The sequence below is a fragment of the Neofelis nebulosa genome, chromosome 9 (assembly GCF_028018385.1).
Source record: "Neofelis nebulosa isolate mNeoNeb1 chromosome 9, mNeoNeb1.pri, whole genome shotgun sequence".
Classification (NCBI taxonomy): domain Eukaryota; kingdom Metazoa; phylum Chordata; class Mammalia; order Carnivora; family Felidae; genus Neofelis; species Neofelis nebulosa.
The window spans coordinates 37,360,671-37,374,424 of record NC_080790.1 but is presented as its reverse complement, the minus strand read 5'-3'; the positions used below and the strand labels follow the sequence as shown (position 1 = coordinate 37,374,424).

The 13,754-nt window shown below is 38.1% G+C and overlaps 1 protein-coding gene and 1 pseudogene across 4 annotated transcripts in view; one reads left to right on the top strand and one right to left on the bottom strand.

The window, feature by feature from the left end:
- Window positions 1-13,754, top strand: part of ANAPC1 (anaphase promoting complex subunit 1) — a 94,993-nt gene that overhangs the window by 72,434 nt on the left and 8,805 nt on the right. For all 4 annotated transcript variants that reach the window (XM_058683280.1, XM_058683277.1, XM_058683279.1 and 1 more), the window contains exons 40-46: window positions 960-1,077; window positions 2,026-2,103; window positions 2,465-2,532; window positions 3,523-3,661; window positions 5,815-5,901; window positions 7,603-7,698; window positions 9,385-9,583. In XM_058683280.1, the coding sequence (XP_058539263.1) occupies window positions 960-1,077; window positions 2,026-2,103; window positions 2,465-2,532; window positions 3,523-3,661; window positions 5,815-5,901; window positions 7,603-7,698; window positions 9,385-9,583 (785 nt within the window). The remainder of the gene's footprint in view (window positions 1-959; window positions 1,078-2,025; window positions 2,104-2,464; window positions 2,533-3,522; window positions 3,662-5,814; window positions 5,902-7,602; window positions 7,699-9,384; window positions 9,584-13,754) is intronic.
- Window positions 13,076-13,489, bottom strand: LOC131486129 (protein S100-A10-like; annotated as a pseudogene).

Here is a 13,754-nt window from a genome sequence, read left to right as displayed (position 1 = left end):
CAGTTCTAATCAATTTATAGGAAAGGGTAGGTTTGGGTGAGAAGAGGGAGGCTATTGCTGTAACTAAAGTTTAAAAAGAAAAATTTTAAGTCTCATTTTATCCTTTTATGACATCTTAAAATGCCATCTTAAAAAATTTTTTGTGTCGAAATGCTGAAATACAAATTTTAAAGTTTAAAAATTTTTTTGGAAAACTCAGAAAAGCACACAGAAAGAAAAATATTACTGTAATCTTACCCATTAGTTTTTGGTATCCTAGATTCCAGGTGTGTGTATGCATTTGTGTAGAGAAGTGTGTGTATGTAGAAGAGCTTTCCTTCTCCCTCTACTATCAACCCTGAAGCCAAAAACCAAATAACTAGAAATAAGTCCCTAGGAAGGTAAAAAATGCGTGTGTGGGGCAGAAAAGGATTATTTGAGAAATTTTATAAGGGATGAATTATTTTCACGTTAAGATAATTTTTACCTCCTTTAAAACCTCTTAACTGTGAAATGCATGTAAGGAATTCTTGGGTCGAGGATCGTGTGTCTGTATTTTATTTTATTTTATTTATTTTATTATTTTTTAATGTTTATTTATTATTGAGAGAGAGACACAGAGTGTGAGCAGGGGAGGGGTAGAGAGAGAGAGGGAGACACAGAATCTGAAGCAGGCTCCAGGCTCCAAGCTGTCAGCACAGAGCCTGACGCGGGGCTCGAACTCACGAACTGTGAGATCATGACCTGAGCCGAAGTCAGTGGCCTAACCAACTGAGCCACTGAGGCGTCCCTGTAATTTTTTAAAGAGAATCTGTCCATTGCTTTTTAACTGAATCTTGTCGTCCTCCGTTAGGATTGCTGTCATGGGAAGATAGCAACCCCCGCTTCTGTTGTGGTTCAGGGTGTCAGCAGCAGCAGGTTGTAGAGCTCACACTGTTGTCCCCTGTTTGTTACCTCCTCCCTGTGTTTTCTGTGGATAGGTATCATCTCCAGGCTCTGCGGCACCTATATGTGCTGGCTGCAGAACCGAGGCTCCTGGTGCCTGTGGACGTGGATACAAACATGCCCTGCTATGCCCTTTTAGAAGTTACCTATAAGGTAATTCTTTCCTCCTTCCATTTATTTGTAATTTTGTTACCACTCATACCTGTTTGCAGCTCAAATATTTCAAAAGTGTTGTCCTTTAAAAGATGGCAGTGGTGAATTAACCTCTTATAAAAATTGAAGCTTCTAAAATTTGTGTACATCCTGCCAGGCCATTTGGGCTCGTTTATAGTCTATGAGAGCAATATTTTAGAGGTCATCAGCTGCTCTTTTGTCCGTGGAGCCTATAGTTTGAAAATATCCATGTTTGAAAATGCCCGTGTTCTAAAGAAGAGTTAAATTAGAACTATTCTTAGATTTGTTTGCAGGGTGCTTTAAAGCCCAAGATCATGTATTTGATGAGAGATCTTTGATTTAGATGTACAGATTATATAAATAAGTCATGTGTCTACCCTTCCTTCATTCAGAATATTATTAAGTACTTTCTGTGTATCAAAACTATGCTAGACTCTGGGGTACAAAGATTAAACTGTTGTATTCCTGAAGGGACTTCTGTCCACTGGGTGGTCAGGCATGGGTGCAGTAAGAATAGAGTGGTAATTGGGAGTATGTGTAGAATGCAGGGGGCGTAGAGGGGAAATGCTCCATCTAGCTGTTGAGGATCGGGGAGGTTGTCGCGGTGGACACAGTGTTGGGGCTGAGATTTGCCAGCTGAGCAGGGGCACGTTTCCAGTAGCGAAGACAACGTGTACAAAAACCCAGAGGCCTCAGAAGTGCACTGCTAGCATGTGAAGTGCGAGGCTCGAAGTGGTTGGTGTAAGGTGATACAGGTCCAGCAAAGGATTGTAGACTTAGCCCTTTAAGACTTGATGTCAGAGAGCATTTTATGCCATTTGACAATCTGTGTAGAAAGTGTGGGGAAGAAGTACAGAATGCTGTTTCTTCTTCGTAGCTTCCCCTAACTACATAGTGAATTGTGGCTGTTCTTTTACATTTGTGAAGGGTACTCAATGGTATGAACAAACCAAAGAAGAATTGATGGCCCCTACCCTTCTTCCAGAACTCCACCTTTTAAAGCAGGTAAGTGGGATGTGATTTAGGGAGATGTACACAAGGGATCAGTTCAACTAGAACAGTATAGCATCAGAGATAGGTAAGTAAAAGCCTCTGCTTTCTCGGTGTTCTGTAGGAAATCAGAAAGCAGCCCCAGGAGGAGTTGTCAGGAGGAACAGAGAAAGTCTTTACTTGGAGGTCTTTACTGATAGGTTAGATGGCCTCAGAACTTGATTCACAGACATATGTGTCTGGAAATGGAGCTTGTTAACTTTTCAGTGTCTCTTTCTAGCCCCGTTGTTTTTATTTCCTCTGAGAAACATGGGTTTCATTTTTCAACCGGCGCTTTTTAGCATTGGATTGACTGTGTTCACATTTATCTTGGCAGATTAAAGTAAAAGGGCCACGATACTGGGAACTGCTCATAGATTTAAGCAAGGGAACACAACACTTGAAGTAAGTATATTGAATTTCTTAGATGTATCTGTGAAGTGAGTAAAGTATATGGGAAGGTAGAAATTGCAGATTCTTCACTGGAATGGTCCTTGTCACCCTTTGGTCTCATTCAGGACAATATGTAGAGTGTATTTTGAATAAAGTGGTTTATAACTGAAACACAGTTTGAATGATGAGATTCAGTTTAGAAAACAGTTACATTTATTCAATGAGAAACTTGAAGTGACATAAGTTGGTACAATAATGGGATTGTCCGTTGTAGCAGTAATGAGAGGTAATCAGTGTAAGAAAGTAAGGCTGGAAAAAAAAAAAAAGTAAGGCTAGCATATGTGTCCGTCTACAAAAGGAACTTTATAACCATTGATGTTTGTCAGACCACATCTTTTGCATCTTTTTGTCATTCTTTTGTTGGATTGTTCTCATAAAATTAAAATCATGATAGATTGCTTTTGTCATATGCAAGTAGTCGCTTTAATGAACAGAGTGTTAATTTTATGCATCAAGTAGTGTGTAAGTGTTTAAATTTCCAAAAGGTTTGACAAGCCCATAAGAATTGTTATGGTTTGGTCCCAATTTATTTTTCCCTTAAAGTATACGTTAGCTGTTTTCTGTATTGTTCTTTTTAGATTTTTTTTTCTGCTGCAAACCAATCAGCAGGTACTTAGTACTTCCAGTGTCCCACTCATAGTGCTAGAGGATAAAGGGAATATGAAGAAGTGTCAGATGAGATACTGCCTTTGAAGCTCACACTTGAGCAGAGCCCCTTCTTACTGAACAAGTTCCATGAACCCAGACACCAAAGAAAAGTAGAACTTCATTTTGGCTTTCTCATAGGGACTGATTTAATTTTAGACTCAGTAAATAATCATATGCCTTACTGGAAAATAATAAAGACGTCATTTCACGTGAACATGGTGTGGAGAGACACTCTGTTTCCAGCTGAGAACTGCAAATAATACCTCCTATAAAATCATTCTTGTTTTCTTTCAGATCAATCCTTTCTAAGGATGGGGTTCTATATGTGAAGCTCAGAGCGGGTCAGCTCTCCTACAAGGAAGATCCGATGGGGTGGCAAAGTTTGTTGGCCCAGACTGTTGCTAACAGGAACTCTGAAGCTCGGGCTTTCAAGGTAGTATTGATTGGCTAAAAACTCAAGGATGAGAGGGAATGATTACAAATCCCACTGTCCCACCCAAAGCATGTACTTGTGTGTTGACAGGTACGGTACCGTTTAGGCGAATCCGCTCTGTCCCGTTGCTGCAAACTGTAAAGGCTGAATGGCCGTGGGTCTGTTTGTTGTTTCATGTAGCAACCACTATACAGTGTGGGCCACCTACCCGGCGTCTAAGGATGCTTTACATTTAGCAGCAGGGACAATGTATCTTAACACTATAAAAATGTATAGTTTAATAGTTTTACTTATTAATCTTCACGTTAAGATTTGCCTAATTCATGGCAGAAATAGAGAAAATTTTTTGTAAGGTAGCACTAATTAGTTTCATTCTTAACCCCCATTCCCTGTTTGTTGCTCTAATCTTGGTGAGGATAAAGTGAGGACAGCTTTATCAGTTTGCTTTATGATTCTCATAGTACTTGACTGCTAATGCGAGAGTATTTAGAATGAAAAAGTAGTTGGAAGTAAGAGTGTGTGAGACGCAGTGGTGCCCACTGTGGTCAGTACGTATTTTACTCTACATTCCAGAACTCAAATAAGTTCCCCATGCTAGAAATGTGTTCCTCAGTCTAACAGTGAAATGTCTCAGCTTAACTGCAGTTTTCAGGAATTCCCCGAGCAAATGTGTTCTGCAGAAGATATATTGAGTGGCTGTTTAAAGCAGTCAGGACCCCTGGAGGGTAGTTGTGGAGGCAAAAATGTGGCTGGCGGACTGGCTGAGTGGTGGCCCGAGGACTGGATTAGCATTCTTTGTGTTCCCTCATAAGGAGATAGTGTTTATTTTAATTGAACACACATTTCATTTTGAGTCAGTTACTTATGACTGAGCCTTTATGATAGTTCCCAGGGTTTAAATAGACGTAGTTGGCATCAGCGTATTGGTTCGGCAGTATTTGATAGGTTGTCTATGAAATAGTCTTGAAGGACTTTTGGATACTGCTTAACTTAAACACTATTGTTTATATAAGTTAGAGCCCATCTTAAACACCCTAATCTAATTTGTAAAGAAAATAGGTAAGTTTACACTTGATTTTGAATTGTAAAATTACATAAAGGTTGAAAGACATCTCAATTTCCTGCTTGTTGGGAATTCAGAAGTAAAATATAAACCTCAGTGGAAAATGGTAATACTTTTTAATACTTTCATATTCCATTTTCGGTCTTGAACTGTGAGTGATTTTTTTTTTTTTTTTTTTTTTTTGTGGCTAAATACATAAAATTTGCTGTCATAGCCCTTTTTTTGAGTGTACAGTTCAGTAGTATTCGGTCCATTCACTCTGTTGTGCAGTCTCCACCACCATCCATCTGCAGGACTCTTTGATCGTGTGAAACTGAACCTCCGTACCCATTGAACAGCGGCTCCCCGTTCCTTCTTCCTCCCAGCCCCAGGCACCTGCCATTCTGCTTTCTGTCTCTGAATTTGATTACTCTAGGATCCTCATATAAGTGGAATTATCCGGTCTTTACCTATTTGTGAGTGGCTTGAGTGGTACATAGGCTTTTGTCCTTATCTTTTCAGTAACAGTTCTCCTTTCTTTTTTATTTTTATTTTTATTTTTATTTTTTTCTTTATTTTTTAATGTTTTATTTATTCTTGAGGGAGAGAGAGAGCATGAGCGGGGACGGGGCACAGAGAGAGGGAGACACAGAATCCGAAGCACGCTCCAGGCTCTGAGCTGTCAGCACAGAGCCCGATGCGGGGCTCAAACCCACAAACCGTGAGATCATGACCTGAGCCGAAGTTGGACGCTCAACCGACTGAGCCACCCAGGCGCCCCAGTTCTGCTTTCTTACTTGTTTTTCAGTTAGTTCATGAAGAAGAGGGGAGAGCCTTTTGGGGGCAAGCTGTATAAGAAAGACTTATTTATTATTGGCCTCTAATAAACCAGTTGCTCGTATTTGGCTTGTGCAGAAAAGCTTCTTGTAACTTCTTAGCAGAACAGGTTGGTGAAGCGCTAGCAAGTTTGTACAACCTTGGGCTTTATGGGAACATTGTGTGAAAACAGTGAGGTTGATTTCCTACAACTGCATATATTACAATTTGAGTAGTAAGGAAAATAACCTCTAATATCTCACTTCTATTTGTTGCTGCTTTTTATTTTTTTCAGCCAGAAACAATTTCAGCATTCACTTCTGATCCAGCACTTCTGTCATTTGCTGAATATTTCTGCAAACCGACCGTGAACATGGGTCAGGTATGTGTCATATGTTTTGCTTAGCTGTTAGACTACAATTTGCTATTATTTCTACCTGCGGACACCACCATAAACCTCTGTAACATCTGGACCTGTCTTTGAGATTGCTGATACACCTCAGGTATGTTGGATGATTTTTGCTTGGCAAATACACGTATTTCATAGACTAAAAACTGTTAAATTCGATAACTCCCTACCTTGATACAAGAAACGACTTAAAGTTTTTTTTTTTTTTTTAATTTTCTTTTATTAAAAAAATTTTTTCATTTAACTTTTAGTTAACATGCACTGCAGTACTGGTTTCAGGAGTAGAATTCGGTGATTCGTCACTTACATACAATACCCAGTGCTCATCACAAGTGCCCTCCTTAGTATCCATCTCCCACCCAGCCCATCTTCCACCTCTCTCCGTCAACCATCAGTTTATTCTCTATCGTTAAGAGTGTCTTGTGATTTGTTTCCTCTTTCTTCTTTTTTCTCCCTCTTCCCATATGTTCATCTGTTTTCTTTCTTAAAGTCCACATATGAGTGAAATCATATGGTATTTGTCTTTCTCGGATGGACTTCTATCGCTTAGCATAATGCAGTGTAGCTCCATCCATGTCATTGCAAATGGGAAGATTTCATTCTTTTTGATGACTGAGTAATATTCCTGTGTGTGTGTGTGTGTGTGTGTGTGTGTGTGTATAAAACAAAAAAACTTCTAAGACATTAATTTCGATACGTGATATTAATGTGCATTGTTGTACTGATTGCTATTTTCAGTGTTTCTTACCTTTCTCTTACTTTTACGTAGTCTTATTCCTCTGTATTTTATAACACTTTTTTCTGTTGGTTGTAAAACTGTTGTTCTCTTCAGGATTCAAAGGGTGCCCCGTGGATATGTTATTTAATCCATCACTGCAGATCGCAAAGCTTGGATGTAGGAATTTGCTATCTGGGATTGGTCACCTGTTGCCTATAAGTGCGTGTAGCTTTGGGAAAATTTTTAACCCTCCACGATGCAGTTTCCTCATTTCTAAAAGTGGGATTATGGTAGAACCTACCTTACACTGTTGATTTGAGGGTTAAATGAAATAATTTTAACCCCTTTAACGTATTGAATCTTTACTATTTACTAGATACTTTGCTCAGTACTTTATGTAATTTTCTCATTTTTCTGACTCTGGGGGTAGGTACTTTATCATTCCAGGTTTACAGATGAGGAAATCCCACTCAGAGGTCTCACATGCCCAAGATCACACAGCTAGTAAGGGCTGGGCATGCACTCAGGGCCACAGGTCTCTGATGAAAGTCCGTGCCCTTCCTTAAGCCTAGCTGGATTTGGCTGTGCTGCCTCCTCCATGCCTCTTCTGCTCAGTGTTTTCTGCTGCATCTTTGTGGATGCTGGGTTTTCTTTCTGGATCTTGCTCTTGCCAGCCTAACCCAGGGCATATCTCTATGTGTCCTGTTTGCTCATTTACCCCTGCTGATCCTTCCTCTCCTCACAGCACTTACATCCATAACTGTCCTTTGGGACTTTGTTATATTTTATTGATGTTTAGTGTTGCATTCACTATGATTTATAAAGAGATAGCTGTTTTACCCTATTATGTCATTGACTGCAGAGCTTAAGAATTGGCCATAGTAGTTGCTATATAATCTTGAATTGATTTTGGAATATACATTGATGTGCTACAAAATGTTTCTGATTTTTCACAGAAACAGGAAATTCTGGATCTGTTTTCTTCAGTACTCTATGAATGTGTCACTCAGGAGACCCCAGAGATGTTGCCTGCATACATAGCAATGGATCAGGTATGGTCAAAAAACATATTCTAATTCTGATGAGATTTATACTGTATTTTAAGTAACATACTGAACCATGAGGTAAGGTTCCCTCTGTGTCCCATCTTTTTGGTCTCTCATTTGCTTTTAGAAATTCACAAAAAGGAAACCCTATAAAACTTGAAAACTCTGTATATGACAAAAAAAAGCTTAGAATTTATGATAACAGGAATGCCTCTTAGTGGATTGTCTTACTCTATGGTCCCCATTCTTCCCTTTTTTTCTCTTCCCCTGATTAGCAGAGGAAAAGAACATTCCCTCCCTTTTCTCCCCCAGCATCGTTGGGTGGTCTCTTGTCTCCTTCCTGACAAAGCCTCTTCAGGGATAGGATATGCCAATGAGCAGTGAATGAACAAACAGTGCCCTAGTGAAGGCAGTAATGTGAAATTATGTCTGCGTGATTAAGCTTGCAAGAGGTTATGGTATCAGTATGTAGTGATTTAGGAAACTAAATCACTTTAAAATTTTTGTGTTGTTGCTGTTTTAAAAGAGCCTGAAAGTTGTAATGTAGAAAATAATGTTTAATAGCTTCTCTAAAGGATCAGACCAATTTATTCAGTTTTGGTTATTAGTAGTACATATGACTTATGTTATGTGACTTTCAGACCCAAAATTAAGCTAAGCCAGTAGGTTTTTAACTTGGCTTTAATTTATATGAGGAATCTTAAAAATACAGATCTTCAAATCCTATTCTATATCATCTACTGAATCAGAATTTCTGGGATGAGGTCCAGGTCTGTGGTTTTAAACAATTCTTTAAGTGAATATGATATGATGAGTTCACAGATAAGTATTTGGGACTCATTGTTTAAGGCCAAAGGAAATAATCTGTAATGGCAAAATAATCTCTTTTGAAAAGTGGGAAAATGATGTTTAGGCAGGGGATAATTCCCAAAAACCTGCAAATCACATTCTGTTAAGTAGCATTTTTACTTAAAAGGCACCTTCTAATATAACCAGATGGCCCAGAATGGCATTATTGTCTGGTATCCATCCACGTTTTTTAATTGGAAAGTATGATTATATGATATCCACTCTGAGACTGCTTTCTCACAACACCTCTCTATATAGCAGCCAAGTAATGAGTTGTGTTTTTCATTTGTTGGCTGGAAGCATTCCCTTTTTATGCTCTGAACCATTATCCCTTCACAGTTGTGGGCAGGTGTCTGCAGAAGAACATTCCTGCTGGTTGTAGCCATGGTGACTTTGCAGATGGGTCCCAAGAGCAGTATTATCAGTAGTATTATGTTTGCCTTCTGAGCCCTGGGATCCCTGGCCTGATCCCAGCCAAATCGTTGTGCCCCACTTGGGTTTCCCAGAAGTGACTGACTGGCAGGAGACCTGGTGGGTTTTCATTTTTCAGAGCCATTGAGGCAAGAATGAGCTCATTTGCCACTGTTGCTTTTACCGGAAGCTATTTATGTGGGGATCGTATTGAAGAGAGTATTGAAGAGTAGATGTGTATCTGTACCCAGTGGAGAGCTCCTCTGTGGGGCAGATGGCATCAAAACATGGAATGGATTCTCCTCTGCCCTTTATTGATCTATGAGCCATATTTAAAAAATACTCTATCGATAATACAACTCTGAGGAAGAGACAGTTAGGGCCCCTTCACTCTTTCATGAAGTGGACTGCTTTTCCTTTTGTTTCTTCAAGGCTATGAGAAGACTAGGAAGAAGAGAAATGTCTGAGACATCTGAACTTTGGCAGATAAAGTTGGTGTTAGAGTTTTTCAGCTCCAGGAGCCATCAGGAACGGCTGCAGAACCATCCTAAGCGGGGACTCTTTATGAACTCTGAGTTCCTCCCTGTTGTCAAATGCACTATTGATAATACTCTGGACCAGTGGCTACAAGGTAATAATAGCATCGTGCCCTGTGCTTTTAAGATACATTGGGACTCAGGCTTTTCTGTTGTGACATTTTCTTTTGTTGGTAAATAAGATAAATCTGAGTATAAGCTAGAATGGCTATAGATTTAATGTTTTCAGTAACGAATTGGACTCTGATTATTTACTTCAACTTCTTTAAAAATATATTTAACTCTGCTTAATACAACTATATATACACACACACACGTGCGCGTGCATGTGCATATCTGTTATACACACACACATATATATTGTACACATGCATGTGTATGTGTGTGTGTGTGTATATATATATATGTGGCATTTTAAATGTATATATATACGCATATATATATATATATATATATATATATATATATATATGGTATTTAAATACCACTTGACACTTAGGAACAGCATCAGATCTTGTTTCCTTTCTAGCACCTTTATCGGCTATTTCTTAGGGGTGTAGCCTGCCACCTACTTGTGAAGCCAGTAGCTATTTTCTTCCCTTTCATGTGTCTCCACTCTGTTTACACTGAAAACTTGATGTGTGCTTAGAGTGAATGTTTGTTTTACCAGCTTTGTGAGTCAGTCAGTGGGGACCTGGGACATCAGGTGACTGTGGTTTGGAAGTACAGACTTGTGACTGCAGGGGAATTGTAAAGTTACTCCTAATAGTGTGGAAGTAATTATACCTCATGTGAGACAAGTGATGAGCCTTCTGATTTATGGAAATCTGTCTGATGTGTGATATATGTCTGAAATTGATTTTAAGTCAACTCCTTCGTCTTTTTACTCTTTTCAGTTCATTCAAATACCTTCTGATATATATCTGACAGCAACCAGTTTTGGGTAAATACTGACCCTGGTAACATAAGTAGTAACAATTCTTGATGCGTTAAAGCTGTTGGTAAGCAGTAAATTACTATCTTGACAGTTATTATATTAACCGTGCTTGAATATTATTAAAGTAAAAATTATCTACTGTAATATTAGGAAATACATTTCTGAAAAAAAAATTGTCAACCAGATTGTGAAGGATATACATGGAAAACAACTGTTTCAAACTCCCAAGTGTTTGTTTAATACCTACATTGTTCTATCATTTTCTCTCTGAATTCAAAAGGTCATGTAGTTTTAAACTTTTTAAAAATCTCATTTTTGTTCTCATTTTTGGGGAAAATACAGATTATTACATAGGTTTTGATATTTTGTATTCAGTTCAGCATTTGATCATATATAGCAGACCTTTGCTCTTGATAAGAAGTATGTCTTTAATCCTTTTCAGATTGTCTGATTTGCACATTTTGTATCAGTAATGAAACTTTGGCAGTGACTAGAGCACTTTCTATAATAGTGCCCTGAATTGGTTTTTTCTTATTGCTCTTTTAGGGCATTTGGTGGTTTACAACACTGTTCTCTACCAAATTTGACTTGCCACTATGATTGCCAAAAATGTGCATTTATTTTTTAGCGAAGAACCATCACTTTATAAATTGAGGTAAAATTGATTCCAATTTTGTATTGGTTTCAATAGAATGCATTATATTAATTTCAGGTGTACAGCATAATAATCTGATATATGTATATACAGCGAAGTGACCACCATAGTAAGTCTAGTTATCATCCATCACCATACTAGTTGACCCCCTTCATCCTTTTTACCCACCTCCCAACCCCCTTCCCCTGTGATAACCACCACTCTGTTCTCTTTATATATGAGTTTTGTTTTGTTTTTTAGGTTCCACATATACATGAAATCATATGCATTTGTCCTTCTTTGACCGACTTATTTCACTTAGTGTAATACCATCATAGTCCATCCATGTTGTTGCAAATGGCAAGATTGCATTTTTTTGAATGGTGGAGTAGTATTCTATTGTGTATATATACCACATCTGTACCCATTCATCTGTTGATGGACTCTTAGGTTGTTTCCATATCTTGGCTATGGTAAATAATGCTGCAACAAACTGAATATCTTTTTGATTTAGTGTTCTTGTTTTCTCTGGATAAATACCCAGCAGTGGGATTGCTGGATCACATGATAGATCTATTTTTAATGTTTTGAGGAACCTCCATACTGTTTTCCATAGTGGCTGTGCCAGTTTGCATTCCCACCAACAGTACAAGAGAGTTTCCTTTTTTCCACGTTCTCTCCAACACTTATTATTTCCTGCCTTTTTGATAATAGCTATTCCAACAGGTGGGGGGGTGATACTTCATTGTGGTTTTGATTTGCATATCTCTGACAGTGAGGTTGAACATCTTTCATGAGTGTGTTAGCCATCTGTATTGTTCTTGGGAAAAAATGTCTATTTATGTCCCCTGCACATTAATTGGATTTTTTTTCTTTTCTTTTTTTTTTTTTTTTTGCTGTTAAGTTTTTTGAGTTTTTTCGTGTATTTTGGGTATTAGCCCCTTATTGGATATGATTTGCAGATATTTTTTCCCATTTAGTAAGTTGCCTTTTCATTTTGTTGATGGTTGCCTTTGCTGTGCAGAAGTTTTTTAGTTTGAGGTAGTCCCACTTGTTTATTTTTGCTTTTGTTGCCTTTGTTTTTTGTTTTTAGAGTCATTTCCAAAAATTCAACACCAAAGACTGATGTCAAGGATCTTACTAACCATGTTTTCTTCTAGGAGTTTTATAGTTTCAGGCCTCACATTCAGGTCTTTAATCCATTTTGAGTTAGTTTTTGTTTATAGTGTAAGATGGTGCATTTTTATTCTTTTGCATGTGGCTATCCATTTTCCCCATCACCATTTATTGAAGAGACTGTCCTTTCCTCATTGTATATTCTTGACTCCTTGTTGTAAATTAATTAACCTTATATGTGTGTGTTTATTTTTGGGCTCTCTGTTCTGTTGATCTATGTGCTTTTATGTATCTAATACCAACTATATTTGATTACTATAGCTTTGTAGTATAGTTTGAAATCTTCCTTTCCAGTTTGGATGCCTTTTATTTCTTCTTCTTGCTTAATTGCTATGGCTAGGACTTCCACTACTGTGTTGAATACAAGTGGCAAGAGTGGGCATCCTTGCCTTGTTCCTTGTTTTAAATGAAAAACTGTTACTTTCTCTGTGTTGAATATGATGTTAACTATGGTTTTGTCATATGTGGCCTTTATTAAGTTGAGGGTACATTTCTTTTATATCCACTTTGTTTAGTGTTTTTATCATAAATGGATGCTGAATTTTGTTAAATGCTTTTTTTTGTATTGAGGTCACGTGATTTTTATCCTTTATTTTGTCAATGTGGTATATCACTCTAATTTGTAGATGTTGGACATCCTTGCATTCCTGGAATAAATCCCACTTGATTGTGGTATATATGATCCTTCTAAAAGTATTGTATTTTGTTTTTGGTGGTGGTGGTGTTTTTGAGGAACTAAAAAAGGAATTTGTTTATTGAGGGTAAAAGGATGCAAAAAATATAAAAATCAAAAGCTTATCTAGCTTTCACTGACTTCTTTCTCTGCTTGTCAAATGGGGGTTAGATTTTATTTGTATAGTTTCCGAGGGTCCTGATCTGGTCATGGAATCCTTTATACAGGGGGAAGCTGTGGGACAGATTCCTTAAGAGATCCTTTAGGAGAACTCTCATCAGGCTGCTCAGTGCTGCCTGCTTCTTTCATTTCTGCTTCATGTATACCACAAAATATTCACTGCATGCAATGGTGAGCCCAGCAGTCAGTGAAAAGAAGCCCTGGAAGCCTACTTTGCCATCTCACCACTGGTCCACATCCTTCATTATTTTGTCTACGGCCATAGGGTCTTTCTGATTTTCTAAAATCCACAGAACTCCTTTTCCATGAGTACTTTCAGGTCCTCCTTTGCCTTTGTCCCCAGCAAACCTGTGAAACCTGAACATCATGGTTTCCATGGCATGTTCCATTTGAGATGGCATTTTGGTGAGGTCTGTTGAAACCTTGGCCATAGGTGTGGTGGGAACCCTTTTAATGTATTGTTGACTTCAGCTGGCTAATATTTTGTTGAGGATTTTTGCATCTATATTCATCAGCAATAATTGGTCTGTAAATTTCTTTTTTTGTGGTGTCCTTGTCTGGTTTTGGTGTTAGCTTAATTCTGGCCTTGTAAAATGAGTTTGGAAGCATTCCCTTCTCCAGTTTTTTGGAAGAGTTTGAGAACGATATGTGTTGAATTTTGTTTGA